We start from the raw sequence: 20775 nt of genomic DNA on the forward strand, positions 1-20775 counted from the left end.
ATTCCAGACATTTCTATGCTGCTGCTTTTTGCAACACTGCCCATCCAACCTTCTCATTTCTCTTCATCTCCACTTCCCAGCCGGGTTGCCTGTGTGGGCTCTTCTTAAATATTACCTTTGACTTTAACCCAACCCTTTTAAAACAGCTGTGTGCACCTAGTTCAAATGGTACGTCTACATACACACACACACACACACACACACACACACACACACACACACACACACACACACACACACACACACACACACACACACACACACACCTCAGCTTGTAAGGCTGCTACTGGTACCCATGTTTAACTGTAGCACCACCTACACCTGAATGGTATCTAATGTCTGTGTAGTGTGTCAGCAGCAGATCTGTAGACTGCACACCTATAATCTACTGCAGCCCTGATGAGACCACTACACAAAGTTTTAAAAACTGCACCGCTGTCATTTCCAACCAAACACCTCATTACACTCGTAACTTTTATGCATTTTCCTGCATTATTTGAATATGACATTTTTCATCAAACAATACTCCATGAAGCTTAAATTGTTCTTCTCTGTCAGTCTCCTGGTTTAATCATTTAAGCTCGTTTTTCTATTCCTTGTAAAAGGATAGTTTTTATTTTATCAAATGAACATTTAAAACTTCATTTGTAGGACCAGTTTTCCACTTTATGAATAGCCTTTTGCATCTTTTCCACTATAAAGTCCTAATTCATCCCACAGTTCCAACTCGCTCTTCTAGACAAGGTTCACACCGCCTCCTAGCGGACAGGAAGGCAAACTACAGCAGGAAATTACAGCGAACTCAACATGGTTTCTCTCTCTGTTGGATCTGTAGCATCAATCTGCAGTGGTAAACTGGATGAATATGTATGTGATGAGGAAAAAATAAAGAATTAGAATCTTTCTTTCTTCCATAAGGGGGCAGATTTGTACTACTGCAGTTATAACAGTTCCCCATAAACAGAGATAAAAGCATTCAAACATAAAGTTATAAAAAACACAGAGATAGTATACAAAATACAACAGACTAATTTGAAATATAGAATATAATTTATATATAAATTGAAACTGTACATAAATATATAATAGAAAAAATTAGAACATATTTTATAAAAAAGAAAAAAAATCACATTATGACGCATGTAATGAGAAATATCAGACTCTTTCGGCCCCAACGCAACAGGTTTTATTTATTTAGTCAGCTTGTCATCTGCATGTGTGGTCAAAAGAGTGGACATTGGTTCAAAACTGAAACAACACAACAACGCAAATAATATTTTATGAAATTGCTCAGAAACAATAAGCAAACAGTTTTTAAATGTTCCTGACAGCATAAAAATAAATCAAACAACATAACAAGCACCAAAACTATAAACAATTACAGTTAAAGATCAATGTAGAATCAAATCAGCATATTTAAAATTTAACTAACACATGTACACCCAAAACGGTGGACAGTGTGTTATTTACTCTCTGACACGTCGAAGCAAGAAGATATCAGTTTATGTAAATATAAACTTACTGCTGATGCTCCCAAAATTAACAGTATTTGCTGGATGAGCTGAGTAATAACAATGTTCTGATCAGAGGCTTAGGCGCCTTATATGTTTCTTTGGTTGTTTGAAAGGGAGAAAAATAAACTTCTGCTGTTCCAGGAACGTTTTGACAGTAAACAGAAGTAGCAGAAACCAACCTGTAGTTCCCAATAAATCCACCAGGCGTCGCTCCTGCGTGCGTCTGTGCGTTGCTCAGATACCCGGATGTTATTGAAGCTAGCTCCTTTAGCAAATCGGCTAGCCGCTGCGACGCTGCTCCTTCTGCCGCATCCCGGACTTCCGACCATTTTCATTAACCCGGCCCCCAAAACTGCTTTAACATCAGTAATTTATCATAAGTCGTTTAACATGATAGAAATTAATTAAGCCGGTCGTTAATTCTCGAACCTTTCGTTGATTTTAAACGGGTTTGGCGTGACTAGATCGGCGTGCTAAAGGCTAACGCAGCTAGCAGGTTGTTTGTAGGAAGCTAACGCAGTTAGCTCGGAGAGCTGCCGCCATGGAGGACAAATCTTTCACTAAAGAACTAGACCAGTGGATCGAACAGCTGAACGAGTGCAAGCAGCTGACAGAAAACCAAGTCAGGACCCTCTGTGAGAAGGTAAGAGGTGTTTTCTCTCCCAGCTGACCTCGCAGCCTGCGGCCTGGGTTGCCTCAGCGGCTCCGGCTAATTCCTGGAATGACGGGCAACATTTCAGCCAGCGGCTCAGGCTAATTCCTGGAATGACGGGCAACATGTAGTTGCCAGGATTCGGCCACCATCGCTGGGTCATCAGGCTTAATCTGTTCAGTGAACGGTGTAAAATCGAAGTCTTTTGCCCCCTTATTTAAAATGAAAAACCCAAAAGAGCAGTTTTAGCTCTGGTGGTGTGTTTCATTAGGATCGACGTCTCATCGCGGACAGGCCGTCGATCCACGCTTTGCCAGGAAATAGACGGAGCTCGTTTTTATTATCCATCCATTTGTCAGTAAGACTGATTATAAAATGTCCACAGTATTGGAGCTGGTTTCGGTGTGTTGTGTTGCGGTAAAGTGCGGTGTTCTAGTTGGTTTGGTGTGTACGTGCGGTGATCGGCACCGCGCCCTCTGCTTATTGATCAGCCGGTTTATTACATAAATGTGTCATAAAACGGCTCCCATTGCCTGGTTTCTACAGATGTCTGCTACAAACATTAATTTATCGGTACTTCGTTTAAACTGGCCGTGTGCAGAATCATGTCCTGGATGCTGACAGGAATGTTTATGTCAGGAAGAAACTCCTGAAACTGTATCAGAGAAGGAAGTCATAACGAGCTGACCCAGTTCTTCATTTATTATGATGTAAAATCCCATCCAGACCAGCTGAATCACAGGCAAACATGTGATATGTTTAATCTGTAAAGGTTTAGAAATTGTAAGGGTTCCTCTGAGTTCTCACGGTGTAACTGTGTTAATCTGGGTCTGGTTTTAACTCATCTGAGGTCATGTGGACTGGAGGTCTGAGACCATAGTCCTGTAGTGGGACAGTATGAAAGTCCGGTTACGGCAGGGGTGTCAAACTCCAGTCCTGGAGGGCCGGTATCCGGCAGGTTTTTGTTGTTTCTCTCTACCAAGTCAGCTGATTCTGATTAAATAGATCCAGCAGCTTCTCCTCAACCTGTTTATGAATGTTGGTCAGGTGTGTTGGAGCATGGAGACAACAAAACCTGCAGGATAGCGGCCCTCGAGGACTGGAGTTTGACACCTGTGGCTTACGGGATGGAAACACCATCTGGAGAGGATCATGCTGCTCTCCTGGACTTCACCACCATCATCGGGTGATCAGGCTTCAAATGGAGACTATAAAAATGGAAACATGAGAGAAATGGCACAGACTGAAAAGGAAAACATCCTAAAACACACCTGCTAGCATCACTTGTTTTGATTGGTCATGTTAAAGTTGCAGCCCACAAACACATCTGGTATTTCTGTCCATTTCTCTGATGTTTTCTGTTTTCAGTCGCGCTGCTTTAGCATTTTGACCTCCATGTTTCCCGTTCCTTGTGTTCCTGCTCCAGACGGCAGACCCAGCTGACACCAAGCTCTCTGGTCTGGATCTGCACAAACAGCAGCTTCTGTTCCACATAGAGGCTTTTCTGGCTCTGGAGAAACGGTCGGGTTTAGAGCGGCCATGCGACGGTTTGCAGCTCTGATCTGCAGAATGTGTAGGAAGACAGAACTTCTGAACACCTCCAGGGTTTTTCCTGGTTGTGAGACGAGACCAGATCAGCTGGAAGGTCGTCACGCTGTTCAGGCCAGTTGGGGAAAATCTGTCCAGTAAAGCCATTACAGAGGCAGGAGGGCTGTGGAGGAGTGACTGGTGAAACCGTCCAGTTCCCCTGCTAGTAATCTGTACTGGTCCAGAGCGAAGAACACATCCAGGTCTGGAGGAGATCTTGCTCCAAATGGATCTCCAGGTTCTGTTGGGTTTGGACGCCGTTTTCTCTGCCATTCAGACGAGTCTGTTGACGAGAAGCAAACCTGGGTGTGGTGTTGGTGTTTCCATCGCCTGCTGGGCGGTTTAGGTTGTTAAAGGCACCGTCAGACGGAAGGATTTATCTCCTTTCCAGGGTTAAAGATGCTGTTTTTCTGTCTTTATTTAAACATGTTTACAGGAACAGACTCCCGTCACCGACATGGTGGTTTACTGTCCAGCTGCTCTCTGTCTTCTTCATGTCCACCAAATAAATAATAAAACTCTGTTTCCTCTCCAGGCGAAGGAGATTCTGACCAAGGAGTCCAACGTTCAGGAGGTGAGTGGAGCCACAACATCTTCCCTCACATCACATTATGGCCTCCGTGGCTGCCATTCGCCGTCGCAGCGGCCAGGCGCCGTCGCAGCGGCCATTCGCCGTCGCAGCGGCCATTCGCCGTCGCAGCGGCGAGCGTTTTGCTGGTCTTTCAGGACTGTGGAACGTGGGGAGTGGGGCGAGGAGGCCGGGTGTGCGCTTGCAGCGCGTTCTCTGGGAATAAGAGTCGGTCTCAGAAAATGAAGTGAAATAAACGTCCTGAAGGTATCGGTTGGCAGCGGTACGACCGTGTTCCTGTGGTAGAAAATGTCCGTTAAACACCAGACGGATCCTTGTTCGTCACACACACCATGATCCTGTTTGCAGTTTGCTTCATGTCAGCGGCGACAAATCAAACGAGGCGGGTCATGCTGCCAAAACGTGGCCAACACTTAGCAATGTTTGGTTCTGCTAGATCTGCTCTCTGTGTGTGTGTGTGTGTGTGTGTGTGTGTGTGTGTGTGTGTGTGTGTGTGTGTGTGTGTGTGTGTGACAGGGATCAATAAGCTGCTCTGAAAGCAGGCTGTCGTTTCCAGAAGGGACTTGAACCTGGAATCATTTCTATTCTCTGTGTCTAAATATAAACTATGGTTTAGCAGGAAAATCACTTTCCAGCTCTGAACGTCTTCGTGAGTCGTTGTAGGGAAGGAGGTACAGCGGTTGGCTCCAGGAATCGAACCTGTGTCCCCTGCATGGAGGAGCTGGAACCACTGAATACGACCCGTCAGCGGAAACGTCTAGAAGTGATGATGTATAAAAATGCAGACGTGTTTGCTTCGTGCTTTTCACCTCAGATGTCCGACCGATCACACGTCTCAGCAGGAGAAAGTTCTGCGTGGCCGGTGGGTCGAGAACGAGCCGCGACATGACCCCAACCGCGTCCGCGAGAACAAAATGTTGGAACATTCCTCCTCGTAGCAGATTCTACTGTTTTCTACTTTCAGAAGGAGTTTTAATAAAGTGCTGCTCCAGACGACGTGCTGAAACGCTGGAAAGGAACTCGCCAACGCCACGTATTTACCGACACGCAGATTAGCTTGTATATTATCATTATCATACTAGACAGGTAGATTATCATTAGTAGTATTATTATTATGAGGCTCCTATAGTTCGGCGACCTTCTGTCTTCTTCCCAGCAGGAAAGCGGTGAAAAGGTCTCGTTTCTTCCCTGCGACGTACCGGAGCAGCCATAATACAGCAAGAAAACCTGATTGTTCTGAATCGTCACCAAAACAATCCTCCATCACAGTCTGATCCCAGATGCACTGAACGCTGCCGGGCGTTACCGTGGATACCGATATGTCGGAACAAGGAGCATGTCCATCAGATCATCAGTGTGACTGTTCTGCAGGTGCGATGCCCGGTGACGGTGTGCGGCGACGTGCACGGCCAGTTCCATGACCTCATGGAGCTCTTCAAGATCGGAGGGAAGTCTCCAGACACCAACTACCTGTTCATGGGAGACTACGTGGACAGAGGCTACTACTCCGTGGAGACGGTCACGCTGCTCGTCACGCTAAAGGTAAACCGTCTCTGAGGACATCCATGTTTTTAAAGACGACCTTCAGTTCCTCCTGCGGCGTCATGTGACTTGTGGCGCCTGCATGAGAAGACGTGGCTTCAGTCTGCTAAACCAGGTTTTAAAGCTTTTTCTTTCATATTTGAACAACTTGAAGGGAAAGGTTTAAGTACCAGGTTAGACAGTACGGTCAGCACCAGAAAAGCTCCAGTTCCCGCCATCTTGTTGTCATGAAGCAGGTCTGAATGGGACTAAAAGCCTCCTGAAACGCAGCAGGAGCCTCGGTGTGGAGGTCCTGCTGAAGTGGACCTTGTGGGTTAGAAAGAATAACTTGATAAAGTTCCAAGGAAACAATCTGAACATCCATCAGACATCAGAGCAACAAGATCTCATCGTGTGCTGGGGGTCGTCTTCTCTTCCTCTCTCTGACAGATAAACGCTGCCGGCAGCGTTTTCAAAGCGTGTCTTTGGCGTTTTCACCCCATGACGTGTCACATGACCAATACAAACCAGTGAGGTTTTCTCTCAGACTGGGATCGCCGATGAGAGCGTTGCTGGGTGTAAAACTGTCCGACCTTCACATCCAGCAGCTGATGCAGGGCAGATGTCCGGCGACGAGGCGTGATGCTGAGCGCCGCGCGGCGCTTTGCCTTCAGCGTTTTAGACTGAATAAAGCAGTAACTGATGAGCTTTAGTCTGACTGGGATCTGATGATGGTGGCTGTTCAGTTGGTGTGCTTCCCCCCGCTGTCTGCAGGTCCGTTTCCCAGAGCGAATCACCATCCTGCGAGGCAACCACGAGTCGCGGCAGATCACGCAGGTCTACGGCTTCTACGACGAGTGCCTGCGGAAATACGGCAACGCCAACGTCTGGAAGTACTTCACAGACCTGTTTGACTACCTGCCGCTAACCGCGCTGGTGGACGGCCAGGTACGTGCTGCGTTTAGGGACCTCTGCTGGGAAGTTGGCAGAGCAGGAAATGGCCGGTTTAAACCTCAACATGACGTGTGTGTGTGTGTGTGTGTGTGATGAGATGAGACTGAAATCTGAGTCTGTCTGCAGATTTTCTGTCTCCACGGAGGTCTGTCTCCCTCCATAGACACTCTGGACCACATACGAGCCCTGGACCGCCTGCAGGAAGTCCCACATGAGGTACGGAGCTTCACAGCCGACACGTTGAAGCAGGAACGTTCCAGATGCTTCCGCTCTAACTCCTCCTCTGCTGCAGGGTCCCATGTGCGACCTGCTGTGGTCCGACCCGGACGACCGCGGTGGGTGGGGCATCTCCCCCCGTGGTGCTGGTTACACCTTCGGACAGGACATCTCCGAGACCTTCAACCACGCCAACGGCCTCACCCTGGTGTCTCGCGCCCATCAGCTGGTCATGGAGGTAACGCCGCCGTCACAAACACGCCACGTTAATCTGTAGCGGGCTGCGTTTCCATAGCAACACAGCTCTTTACATGCAAAGATGGAGGAGCCTCATCAGACCAGCTAGTTAACTCGTCACACGCCTGTATGCCACGCCGCCAGCCGTGGGCTCCAGTCTGATGTGTGTGTGTGTGTGTGTGTCCCCCTTCCCTCCCCAGGGCTACAACTGGGGTCATGACAAGAACGTGGTGACCATCTTCAGTGCTCCGAACTACTGCTACCGCTGTGGAAACCAGGCGGCCATCATGGAACTGGACGACACTCTGAAATATTCCTTGTAAGTAGGAAGAGGTGAAACGATGCGGTGCAGGTGCAGAGCTGGAGTTCACACACCTTCACTCCACGTTATTCTGATCGTTTTCTCACAAGTCTGGAGTTTTATTCTGAAGCCAGCATGACGAGCTGAACTAATCTAGAAGCAGTCGCAGCGCAGGCGGAACATTCTGACAGGCCGGCTTTTCTCAGTAGGAAGCTCCTGAAACCATCTCTTACCTCCCAACAACCAGGAATGCTTTAAAGCAGGGGTGTCAAACTCCTGGAAGGCTGCGCTCCTGCAGGTTTTTATTGTCTCCATGCTCCAACCCACCTGACCAAGAGAAGCTGCTTCTGTTGGTGGAGGGAAACAACCAAAGCCTCCAGGACTGCAGTTTGACACCCCTGCTTTAAACCTCCTGCCATCAGCTGGTCCGATCGGCCCTGAAAGCAGCTCCTTATTCCTTCTCTGAGGTTCCCTGCAGCATAAATCCGTGTTGTGTAGCTAACGGACAGACTCATGCTGTCAGCAGAGGTAATAAACGTAAGTCGTCCGTACGTCGTTTCTGCAGGAGGAAAGGAGGCAGGACGTCTACCTGGAGGCTTCCTTCTGGAAGCTGCGGGACAGAAACAGTTTGAAACGTAGAAAGCAAGTAAAGACGTGGAGCTGGCTTCAGCTGTTTGACTGAAATTGTGGAAACGTGTCAGCGGACACCTGAAGGCGTCACGATGACGAGTCGTAAAGCTTCTCTTTAACCCCGGAATCTGTGTAACATAACCTGATCATCATCATCGTGTTGCTGGAAGTCCAACCTCAGTTGGACGTAATAAGTTAAAAATGACACAATGGTCTTCGACTTCATGGTTACATGTTCCACACATTCCACTTGTTCCACGTGTTCTACACGTTCCACACTTTCCACAGGTTCTACTTGTCACACTTGTTCTACCTGTTCCACACATTCCACTTGTTCCACACGTTCCACTTGTTCCACACGTTCTACCTGTTCCACACGTTCTACTTGTTCCACACGTTCTACTTGTTCCACACGTTCTACTTGTTCATCTTGTTCCACATGTTCCACTTGTTCCACACGTTCTACTTGTTCATCTTGTTCCACACGTTCCACTTGTTCCACACGTTCTACCTGTTCCACTTGTTCCACACGTTCCACTTGTTCATCTTGTTCCACACGTTCCACTTGTTCCACACGTTCTACCTGTTCCACACGTTCCACTTGTTCCACACGTTCTACCTGTTCCACACGTTCCACTTGTTCCACACGTTCTACTTGTTCATCTTGTTCCACACGTTCCACTTGTTCCACACGTTCCACTTGTTCCACACGTTCTACCTGTTCCACACGTTCCACTTGTTCCACACGTTCTACTTGTTCCACACGTTCTACTTGTTCATCTTGTTCCACTTGTTCCACATGTTCCACTTGTTCCACACGTTCTACCTGTTCCACACGTTCTACTTGTTCATCTTGTTCCACACGTTCCACTTGTTCCACACGTTCTACCTGTTCCACACGTTCCACTTGTTCCACACGTTCTACTTGTTCATCTTGTTCCACACGTTCCACTTGTTCCACACGTTCTACCTGTTCATCTTGTTCATCTTGTTCCACACGTTCCACTTGTTCCACACGTTCTACTTGTTCCACACGTTCCACTTGTTCCACACGTTCCACTTGTTCCACACGTTCTACTTGTTCATCTTGTTCCACACGTTCCACTTGTTCCACACGTTCCACTTGTTCATCTTGTTCCACACGTTCCACTTGTTCCACACGTTCCACTTGTTCATCTTGTTCCACACGTTCCACTTGTTCCACACGTTCTACCTGTTCCACACGTTCCACTTGTTCCACACGTTCTACTTGTTCATCTTGTTCCACTTGTTCCACACGTTCTACTTGTTCCACACGTTCTACTTGTTCATCTTGTTCCACACGTTCCACTTGTTCCACACGTTCCACTTGTTCATCTTGTTCCACACGTTCCACTTGTTCCACACGTTCTACCTGTTCCACACGTTCCACTTGTTCCACACGTTCCACTTGTTCCACACGTTCTACCTGTTCCACACGTTCCACTTGTTCATCTTGTTCCACACGTTCCACTTGTTCCACACGTTCTACTTGTTCATCTTGTTCCACTTGTTCCACACGTTCTACTTGTTCCACACGTTCCACTTGTTCCACACGTTCCACCTGTTCCACACGTTCCACCTGTTCCACACGTTCTACCTGTTCCACACGTTCCACTTGTTCCACACGTTCCACTTGTTCATCTTGTTCCACACGTTCTACTTGTTCCACACGTTCTACTTGTTCATCTTGTTCCACACGTTCCACTTGTTCCACACGTTCTACTTCATCTTGTTCCACACGTTCCACTTGTTCCACACGTTCTACTTGTTCCACACGGTTTACTTGTTCCACACGTTCCACTTGTTCCACATGTTCCACACGTTCCACTTGTTCCACATGTTCCACACGTTCCACTTGTTCCACATGTTCTACACGTTCCACACTTTCCACAGGTTCTACTTGTTCCACACGTTCTACTTGTTCATCTTGTTCCACACGTTCCACTTGTTCCACACGTTCTACTTGTTCATCTTGTTCCACACGTTCCACACGTTCTACCTGTTCCACTTGTTCCACACGTTCCACTTGTTCATCTTGTTCCACTTGTTCCACACGTTCTACCTGTTCCACACGTTCCACTTGTTCCACACGTTCTACTTGTTCATCTTGTTCCACACGTTCCACTTGTTCCACACGTTCCACTTGTTCCACACGTTCTACCTGTTCCACTTGTTCCACACGTTCTACTTGTTCCACACGTTCTACTTGTTCCACACGTTCTACTTGTTCATCTTGTTCCACTTGTTCCACATGTTCCACTTGTTCCACACGTTCTACCTGTTCCACACGTTCTACTTGTTCATCTTGTTCCACACGTTCCACTTGTTCCACTTGTTCCACACGTTCTACCTGTTCCACACGTTCCACTTGTTCCACACGTTCTACTTGTTCATCTTGTTCCACACGTTCCACTTGTTCCACACGTTCTACCTGTTCCACACGTTCTACCTGTTCCACACGTTCCACTTGTTCATCTTGTTCCACACGTTCCACTTGTTCCACACGTTCCACTTGTTCCACACGTTCTACCTGTTCCACACGTTCCACTTGTTCCACACGTTCTACTTGTTCCACACGTTCTACTTGTTCCACACGTTCTACTTGTTCCACACGTTCTACTTGTTCATCTTGTTCCACTTGTTCCACATGTTCCACATGTTCCACACGTTCTACCTGTTCCACACGTTCTACTTGTTCATCTTGTTCCACACGTTCCACTTGTTCCACTTGTTCCACACGTTCTACCTGTTCCACACGTTCCACTTGTTCCACACGTTCTACTTGTTCATCTTGTTCCACACGTTCCACTTGTTCCACACGTTCTACCTGTTCCACACGTTCCACTTGTTCCACACGTTCTACTTGTTCATCTTGTTCCACACGTTCCACTTGTTCCACACGTTCCACTTGTTCATCTTGTTCCACACGTTCCACTTGTTCCACACGTTCCACTTGTTCCACACGTTCTACCTGTTCCACACGTTCCACTTGTTCCACACGTTCCACTTGTTCCACACGTTCTACCTGTTCCACACGTTCCACTTGTTCCACACGTTCCACTTGTTCCACACGTTCTACTTGTTCATCTTGTTCCACACGTTCCACTTGTTCCACACGTTCCACTTGTTCATCTTGTTCCACACGTTCCACTTGTTCCACACGTTCCACTTGTTCCACACGTTCCACTTGTTCATCTTGTTCCACACGTTCCACTTGTTCCACACGTTCTACCTGTTCCACACGTTCCACTTGTTCCACACGTTCCACTTGTTCCACACGTTCTACCTGTTCCACACGTTCCACTTGTTCCACACCTTCTACTTGTTCCACACGTTCCACTTGTTCTACTTGTTCATCTTGTTCCACACGTTCCACTTGTTCCACACGTTCTACTTGTTCATCTTGTTCCACTTGTTCCACACGTTCTACTTGTTCCACACGTTCTACTTGTTCATCTTGTTCCACACGTTCCACTTGTTCCACACGTTCCACTTGTTCCACACGTTCCACACGTTCCACTTGTTCCACACGTTCTACCTGTTCCACACGTTCCACTTGTTCCACACGTTCCACTTGTTCCACACGTTCTACCTGTTCCACACGTTCCACTTGTTCCACACGTTCCACTTGTTCTACTTGTTCATCTTGTTCCACACGTTCCACTTGTTCCACACGTTCCACTTGTTCCACACGTTCTACTTGTTCATCTTGTTCTACTTGTTCCACACGTTCCACTTGTTCCACACGTTCTACTTGTTCATCTTGTTCCACACGTTCCACTTGTTCCACACGTTCCACTTGTTCATCTTGTTCCACACGTTCCACTTGTTCCACACGTTCCACTTGTTCCACACGTTCCACTTGTTCATCTTGTTCCACACGTTCCACTTGTTCCACACGTTCTACCTGTTCCACACGTTCCACTTGTTCCACACGTTCCACTTGTTCCACACGTTCTACCTGTTCCACACGTTCCACTTGTTCCACACCTTCTACTTGTTCCACACGTTCCACTTGTTCTACTTGTTCATCTTGTTCCACACGTTCCACTTGTTCCACACGTTCTACTTGTTCATCTTGTTCCACTTGTTCCACACGTTCTACTTGTTCCACACGTTCTACTTGTTCATCTTGTTCCACACGTTCCACTTGTTCCACACGTTCCACTTGTTCCACACGTTCCACACGTTCCACTTGTTCCACACGTTCTACCTGTTCCACACGTTCCACTTGTTCCACACGTTCCACTTGTTCCACACGTTCTACCTGTTCCACACGTTCCACTTGTTCCACACGTTCCACTTGTTCTACTTGTTCATCTTGTTCCACACGTTCCACTTGTTCCACACGTTCCACTTGTTCCACACGTTCTACTTGTTCATCTTGTTCTACTTGTTCCACACGTTCCACTTGTTCCACACGTTCCACTTGTTCCACACGTTCCACCTGTTCCACACGTTCTACCTGTTCCACATGTTCTACCTGTTCCACACGTTCCACTTGTTCCACACGTTCCACTTGTTCATCTTGTTCCACACGTTCTACTTGTTCCACACGTTCTACTTGTTCCACACGTTCCACACGTTCCACTTGTTCCACACGTTCCACCTGTTCCACACGTTCCACCTGTTCCACATGTTCTACCTGTTCCACATGTTCCACCTGTTCCACATGTTCTACCTGTTCCACACGTTCCACTTGTTCCACACGTTCCACTTGTTCATCTTGTTCCACACGTTCTACTTGTTCCACACGTTCTACTTGTTCATCTTGTTCCACACGTTCCACTTGTTCCACACGTTCTACTTCATCTTGTTCCACACGTTCCACTTGTTCCACATGTTCCACACGTTCTACTTGTTCCACACGGTTTACTTGTTCCACACGTTCCACTTGTTCCACATGGACAACGCTCCAGGAATTCATTGTAACGATACAATGTCATTCCGCCAGTCATCGGGGTTCCTGCATGTCTCCATGTTTTGTCTGTTCAGAGCGGCGTTCCAAGGACTCTTCAGTCACAGCGACCCTTAACCTCGCCTGCATCTCATCCAGAGGCTGCTGCAGCTCCTGGAGCCAGATCCTTACTCATGTTTTTAAGGAGTAAATAAACCAAAAAGGAGGACATAAGTCTTCCTCTGCCACACAGTTTTTCCTAACCTAAGTTCTGAAATTTCCATAATTTCCAACAACAGATCTACGTCTCCTGTTGAACTCCTGTGATGCTCTTCAGTACCGTACACTTGCAGATGTGTCTGAAGTCACTTTAAATAGGAAACTAATGTCTCTCTTCCTCCTCTCCAGCCTGCAGTTCGACCCCGCCCCTCGCCGTGGCGAGCCTCACGTGACCAGACGCACTCCCGACTATTTCCTGTGAATGTCAGAGCCTTCCCTATCCACAAAGCTCCACCCGACCCCCTCCCCCACCTCCACCCTCTCATTTTGGATGGAATATATGAATACTGAGGATGATACTGTACCAGGGAGAATAGAAGGAAACGATTGGCTACAAATGAAATATTTTAACCAAAAGAGCAACTTAAGGCGCGGCCCCCTCTACAGTCGTGTTGTCGATATGCTGTCATTAATGCTGTGCTTCTGGGAAATGCAACGACACGTAAACTATGATCTGTTTTCTTTTTCTTTTTGTTTCTTACATGTTTGAAAACAAGATAATAAAACTACCAACGTGGACCAAATGTGCCATATTCTGATCCTTTTACATACAAAGGCTTTCTGTTTTTCTTTTTTAGACCTCACTATCTCCCTTCCCGACGCTACCAAACACATCTCATCGCATACGTGCTCTTTTCTGTTGCATTTTACAAAAGGAGGAAAATAGAAAAAAAAAGTTTGCTTTAAGTAGTACAGCTGTCAATTTTAACTGTCCAGGCTGCAGCTGGTGGTCATCTCAGCAAGTATATTACTGTAATTTGAATTCAGACAACAGACGTATGAAATAAAATGTCTTATTGACAAGCTCCTGGGATCAGTCTCTTTTCTTCTACATGTCATTTCCTCAGAAGTTACCTGGCATTGCTGATGGTACAACCGGCTATTGGAGAGTCTGACTCACGTGTTTCAAATGTTTGACAGATTCCTTTAGTAAATATTACATGATGATAAAAATCTTTATTCTAGTAAATCTAGTATCAAAAGAGTTTCAATCCTTGCTGATACAGAAATATGTTGGATGGAAAAATGTAACTGAACCATAAACTTTATATCCATTTTGGCCATATTGATGCTACAATAGGTCTAAACTACACAGTTTATTATAATATCAATTATATTTATTACTTTGAGAGACTTTAAATGAACCAAAAAAACACTCCGTTTAAAAAGTTGCTGGATCCAAACGAGGATCTGGATCACCACCAGAATTATAGCAGTTCTTCTTTTGGCATTTCCAACAACTGGAACTCCTCCATAAAGTTTGGAGTTCTGTTGAGCAGGAACAGATAAATGTCGGTAAAACAGGAGAAATGTAAACAGTAGTAGCGCCTCCGGTCCGCAGGGTGGCGCTAAGAGGCAGTAGCGCCTCCGGTCCGCAGGGTGGCGCTAAGAGGCAGTAGCGCCTCCGGTCCGCAGGGTGGCGCTAAGAGGCAGTAGCGCCTCCAGTCCGCAGGGTGGCGCTAAGAGGCAGTAGCGCCTCCAGTCCGCAGGGTGGCGCTAAGAGGCAGTAGCGCCTCCAGTCCGCAGGGTGGCGCTAAGAGCCAGTAGCGCCTCCGGTCCGCAGGGTGGCGCTAAGAGCCAGTAGCGCCTCCGGTCCGCAGGGTGGCGCTAAGAGCCAGTAGCGCCTCCGGTCCGCAGGGTGGCGCTAAGAGGCAGTAGCGCCTCCAGTCCGCAGGGTGGCGCTAAGAGGCAGTAGCGCCTCCGGTCCGCAGGGTGGCGCTAAGGAGGGTCACGACATGAAAGTAACAGTAGAAGAAGAAGCGACGCGAAGACATATTGCTACGGTAACTCGTGCACTACAGGAAGGTTGGAGGAGGTCAGTTTTCTTCATTTCACCCAGAAAATATTCATTTCAGTTCAGGTTCTGTGTGTCTCCTGGTTAGTGTAAATGTTCCGTTGTCTAGCCAGCCTTTTAGTTCCGGTATGCTCAGAATTACAGCCTGAAAATTTTATGTTTTATCATAAACTGTACAGATAAACAACATCACCAGACTGATCCAACCAGAAGAAGACTGTCTAACGGATGGAAATCTTTAAAAGTTGTGATGTTGTAACAATGATCTGCGAGGATTGGTTATTTACACGTTATGGATAAATAACACAGAGAAATATCTGATGCTGTTTAGTTGTTTGTCAATTTTCTGCAACACAATCTGATAGGAAGAGCAGCTGTCATCCAACAGGAAGGTCGGTGGGTCGATTCCCACTTCCTCTCTGTGTGTTTGGACACTGAGCTCCTTTGTAGACATGTCAGGCTGAAGATGTGTGTCAGAGCAAACTCACCGGAACACAGTAGAACATGTTTTCTCCTCTTCAGACAGGACCACACACCTTCAGGAGGAAACCAGGGGATCAGTCAGTGTACAAGTCATCCCGTCCCTCGCTGGACGGACAGGTAGGTCTGAGGAAGAGGTTTGGACTTCTGAACTGTGTATTCTGGGAATGAATCTTGCTGGAAGCATCTTTCCAGGATCTCCTGCCTTTAAAACGTGTTTTTATATGTTATATAAACGTTCATCTGTCCACGCATCTGCTCATCTCTTCTGTGGTTCGTTCTGAAGCCAGCGTGCTGTAACTGTGTCTCCACAGGCTTCCTGTCCCTCTGAGTGGACATAATGAGGAAGGAGAGGATGAGGAGGAGCAAGGTGGAGCTGTCGGCGTGCTGACCGTATGGAGGATGTGGTTCTGCACTATCGGCCTGGATCTGCAGACCGGCTCGGCTCTCTGTTAGAGAGGACACAGAAGCTTCTGGAGCCGTTCCCCTGCCGGACTCCTCCGGTCTTCACCCCATGGTTCCCCAACGCTGCGTCAGATAGTCGGCTGCCCATCAGACCAGCCAAACTAGCTCCCACCATCACTGGGACGCAGCTCCACACAGGAGACCGGCGGCAGGACGCCTGCGACCGCCTCGTCGGTGGAAAACGCAGCATTCACGCAGAACCTCCTCCCAGAAGTCCTCCAGGAAGCAGCGATGCGTTCTGCATCTCAGAAACTCCAAACCACCTCCTCAGAGAGGCGGGCTCGCCCGGGAACCAGCAGCCGCCGCCCAGATGCTCCTGGAGCGTCTTCAGGCAGAGAGGCGTCCTGCTGCCGTGCGCCGAGATGCTGTCCAAGCGTTTCCGTCACGTGGTGTCCGTCCACAGGCTCCACCTCCGCCAGAGGGCCAAGTGGGTGATCTCCGAGAGCAACTGCAGCAGCGTGGAAAGGGTGGGTGTGTCGTCAGGGACACGGAGGCCGTCTGCCGCCTCAGAGCTGCAGGGAAGTAGAAACACATCGAGCATTCCTCATGTCTTCTACTCACCAGTAAAATGCCGGCCGCTGTGGGTCCAAGCTGTTGAACCAGTTTGAAGCAGTTTGGGAACCTGCAGCAGAGCTTTACCTGCAGGGATCAGAGTTCCGGTCCGGTTCTGGGCTGGATCCGGTTCTGGGCTGGATCTGGTCCAGATCCGGTCCGGTTCTGGGCTGGATTCAGTCCAGTGGACATACAGGTGGTCATAGCGCAGCGTGAATGCATCCATGTTGTCCTGCTTGTGCCGCAGCAGGTTTTTCTCTGGTCAGGTGGACGACCTGTTGGCATGGTTACCAGTCGGAGCACAGCGTGGATCTGAGGAGCTGCAGAGACCACACACTGCATCTCACACCTCATAACGCTCTGGAATCAGTCGGGTTGGGGGTTGCAACGTGTTTCTGGTCCTCCGGGCGGCGTGTCCGCGGCCTCGCCGGAGGTGGTGCTACACATTAATGGAGGAGAAAACCAGTGAAGGAAACTGGCTTGTCTAATGGGATCTACAGGACAACCTGTTTCCATCACAGCAGAACATGGAGCTGCATCCATAGACGGTATATAAAGATGGGCGGAGCCTTTGCGACGTCATCGTTAGGTTTCTGAAGCTGGGTGGGCGGTTCCTACCATCGCCATCTTGGCAGGGACATGCGTGTCGTCTCGCCCGGAAAATACAAATATGGGCAAAGAGGTGGAGCTGAGAGGGGGCTGTGAGCGTCATGGTGGATGATTGACATCGAGTGAACTCCGAGCTTTCTGTAGCTAAGAGCTAACGGAGCTAACCCGGAGATAACAGGAGCTAACCCGCTAACGGAGGTAAGCGGGCTAAAGCTAAGTCACGTTGTTAACCGGCTAAAAACCGCGGTTGTTATACGTTCTTCTTACTTGAAGCGGGAGCTCGGGTACCTGTCAATCAAAAGGACACGCCCCTAAATATGATGAACGTCTAGATTAAATAATTTTTAAACAAAGAAATAAATAAATTCCAACGTGCCAAACTAATCCTGATTCGGTCCAAAGAATCAGATTCGATCTCCCTACAAACGCAGGTCTCGGCCCGTTTCAAGTGGACCAAATACAGGAAGCGGACTACAAACCAAGTCCCTTCCTGCATGTGGCGTAGCGTTGCATTGTGGGTAAATCCATAGCGATGGCGTTAAGGGTCCTCTGCCTCGTCTGGTGTTCATACTGCGTCCATTGTTGCAGTGGATTTCTGCAGGATACTTGCATAAGACACAATAAAAACCCAAAACAGCCATAGTTTGGTCTCCATGTTTAACTGGCAGGTGGAGGAAACAGAGTTTTCTTCTTCACGCTGGTCTGCTCCTCTCTTCTGCTAAATACTAGAGCAGCGCCACCTCTGGTGGGAATGGGGAGATATTATTCTAATGGTTTGGCGGATTGAGTCCCCAGTCGGACCGAGTCCTAAACCGGACCGAGTCTAGCGGACTATCCTGATGGACTATCATGCTTTAAACATCAATGTCCAGGTTTTTATGGCACAATGAGAAGAAGCAGCAGAGTAGCTGCAGTTTGTTTCTCATGGATCTGCAGGCGGGAAGCGTCCAGAGGAGACAGCTGCCGGTGTGCAGCTGGAACTTTCTGATCTGTGAATGAAACGGGACACGAGGAGAAAGCTGCTGCTTTAATCAGATTTCATTCTTTTCTTCCAGACGTGGCGCGCTCTGAGCCGCTCTGTCCGGGCGTCCCGACTGCCAACGTGCAACGCCAACATCCAGCAGGGACGTGGGGAGATCTGGGTGTTCTGTGACGTTGTGTACTCGGAGCAGGTGGGCCGCTTTCTGAAGGAGGAGCTGCAGCTGTCGGGGAGGATCAGCCTGTCGGTCCACAGACGGGGAGCCGTCCTCAGCATGTAGAGGAAGCACCAGCAGGAACTAGACGGCGTGATGAGCCTGAAGATCTCACATGAAACTCCTGCAGACCTGCTGTTGCAGTAACGTGTCCACCAGGGGGCAGTGAGACCACCCGATCACATTTTAACGAGCTTGTTTACGTCTTGCTTCTCTGATTTGTAGTTTTTATCGTACTTAAGGCTCTTTGTGCTCCTTAAACGCCGTCCATCGTCTTTATGTTGTGACGAGTCAGTTCGTCCTCTAGAGGGCGCTGCGGAGTTCAGACTTCTGTCGTTCTGCCGTCTCAGACCTTCCTGACACACAGACTCTCACATCGCTACGGTTGTCCAGCTCAACGCTGCCCCCTGTGTTGACTGGGAGCGTTGCTCCGGTTGCAGCGAGAGATCTGCAGGAAACGACCGCATCACACCTGCTGGCGCCCGAGGTGGAGGAGCCTGTTCTTCTGTCAGAAACGGACCTTTAGAGCGGGTCTGTCCAACGTCGGTCCTGCGGGCCACTGTCCTGCAGGTTTTCCATGTATCCCTGTTCCAACACACCTGCCTTCCATGAGGGGGATCCAGCAGCCTGGAAGTTCTGCATGGTGCCTGGTTAGTTTGAGTCAGGCGTGTTGGAGTTAAGGACACAGAAACCTCCGACGGGGACCGGAGCGGGACCTCCTGCTGTAGGGGGAAGGCGTCTATCTGATGTGTCGTCTGAACTTCAGCCACCAGGAGGAGGAGGACGTTCAGCCACATTTTACCTGCTGAAATGAGCCGTTTGTTGGACCAAGTTTGGAGGAAATAATCAGCAGATTCTGTCAGATCCAACATTAATGCCAAAATCCAGCCTGTTTTATGTGGAACTGCATCGTTTCTTCCTGCTTTAATGTTTACGTCTAGACGCTCTCCTCTTTCTAAAAGATGTTTGACTTGACTTATTATAAAACAACGACGTTGTTCCTTCGCTGACATGTCGCCGTTGAAGCTGAGTCCCAGCCAGGTCTCCATCGCCGTCTTCTGCTTGGCTTTTACACCACAGTCATTACACTCTGACTGACGGGGATTATATCTGCTATTAATTAAGTTATAATTAGGAAAAGGTAGACGGAAACAAACCAAACAGATGATTGTTTCATTGTTTTTTTTGTCTTTTTCAGAGCTGAAAGTTTTTCCAGATATGAATATTGATCTGGATGAAAGGGATTCCTGGGAGAGAGTTCTCCTCCTACAGATGCAGTTGTTTTATTTATTGAAGAATTACACACTAATAGACACGGATAATCATAGAAAACTCTAACATAGAACTTTTTTTTAACATAGAAAAAAATATTGCAAGGGGCGTATGAAAATGTGACATTAAAATAGAAAAAAAAAAACCAGGAGTTCATATTATATGGTATTTCTCAAACGTGACGTGTTTGAAGGTAAACGCTCGACAAGATGATGAATCGCCGCCCAAACTAAACCTTCATCTCAAACATTTACCACATTAATAATCACAACTTATTTAAAATGAACTTTTATTTTGAGGAACAAAGACAACAAACGTACTTACTTCTTGTTATATCCATTTGTAAAAATATCCTAAATGAGCATTTATCTGAGGAACAGGAAAAAGTTTATAATCCTAACTTGCTGGTTTTATTTGAGTTTAACCCTCGCTGTTAACGGAGAATATTGTAAGCAGAGGGTTACCTACCAGATCCCCAGACAACAGATCCTGGTAAATCCGTCACCATTCGTCCCTCTGTGTTCAGGACTCGCGTCCTTTTCTACGGCATGTTGATCCCTGCAGATCTAATGATGTGATTTACTGTGTTTCATGCACAGATAAAGAAATGAAGAATGATGCGACATGACTGCTGCCAGCAGCCAGTATGGGTGTTAGATTTAATATATAAAACAATCTCAGATGATATTTAACCAAAACCAGCAATGACACGTGAGGCTTCTAAACCAACTTTCAGGAATCGGTGCAGAAACCAGTGGATGATATAAGTTTAGGTTTTTACTGCCATAAATGGCCTCAGTAGCATTTATATTTACATCTTTCCACAGAAATCCTCCAATGAATGTTTTATGAGAATATGTTTTACTATTCGTGAGCTGAAATGAGGGGGAGGGGTGTTCCCTGCCATGTCCCTGTCTGTCTGTTGTATGTCTATGAGATCAGATGATTTCTCCTGCCGCTGCTTTTCTCCGACTTCAATAAAGATTCATATTTTTAATAATAAAACGTTGC

The 20775-nt window shown here is 47.6% G+C and overlaps 2 protein-coding genes across 2 annotated transcripts; both read left to right on the forward strand.

Annotated features, from left to right (window-relative positions):
* The first annotated feature begins 1786 nt into the window (after positions 1-1786).
* LOC306764236 (serine/threonine-protein phosphatase 2A catalytic subunit beta isoform) lies at positions 1787-14204 on the forward strand. Its single transcript, XM_079251316.1, has 8 exons — positions 1787-2157; positions 4289-4327; positions 5714-5884; positions 6638-6811; positions 6944-7033; positions 7110-7271; positions 7471-7589; positions 13528-14204. The coding sequence occupies exons 1-8, from the start codon at positions 2056-2058 to the stop codon at positions 13598-13600; spliced, it is 930 nt and encodes a 309-aa protein (XP_079107442.1). The 5' UTR covers positions 1787-2055; the 3' UTR covers positions 13601-14204.
* A 950-nt stretch (positions 14205-15154) lies between these two features.
* shld3 (shieldin complex subunit 3) lies at positions 15155-20731 on the forward strand. Its single transcript, XM_079251319.1, has 4 exons — positions 15155-15214; positions 15716-15793; positions 15988-16605; positions 18355-20731. The coding sequence occupies exons 3-4, from the start codon at positions 16069-16071 to the stop codon at positions 18556-18558; spliced, it is 741 nt and encodes a 246-aa protein (XP_079107445.1). The 5' UTR covers positions 15155-15214; positions 15716-15793; positions 15988-16068; the 3' UTR covers positions 18559-20731.
* Positions 20732-20775: the final 44 nt, after the last annotated feature.

This window comes from Telmatherina bonti (genome assembly GCF_933228915.1).
Source record: "Telmatherina bonti genome assembly, chromosome: 13".
Classification (NCBI taxonomy): Eukaryota; Metazoa; Chordata; class Actinopteri; order Atheriniformes; family Telmatherinidae; genus Telmatherina; species Telmatherina bonti.

Coding starts and splice junctions, on each gene's coding strand:
- LOC306764236 (XM_079251316.1), top strand. CDS start 2,056: ATGGAGGACAAATCTTTCACTAAAGAACTAGACCAGTGGATCGAACAG. Junction 5,885..6,637: donor CGCTGCTCGTCACGCTAAAG/GTAAACCGTCTC, acceptor CGCTGTCTGCAG/GTCCGTTTCCCAGAGCGAAT. Junction 6,812..6,943: donor CCGCGCTGGTGGACGGCCAG/GTACGTGCTGCG, acceptor GTCTGTCTGCAG/ATTTTCTGTCTCCACGGAGG.
- shld3 (XM_079251319.1), top strand. CDS start 16,069: ATGGAGGATGTGGTTCTGCACTATCGGCCTGGATCTGCAGACCGGCTC. Junction 16,606..18,354: donor ACTGCAGCAGCGTGGAAAGG/GTGGGTGTGTCG, acceptor CTTTTCTTCCAG/ACGTGGCGCGCTCTGAGCCG.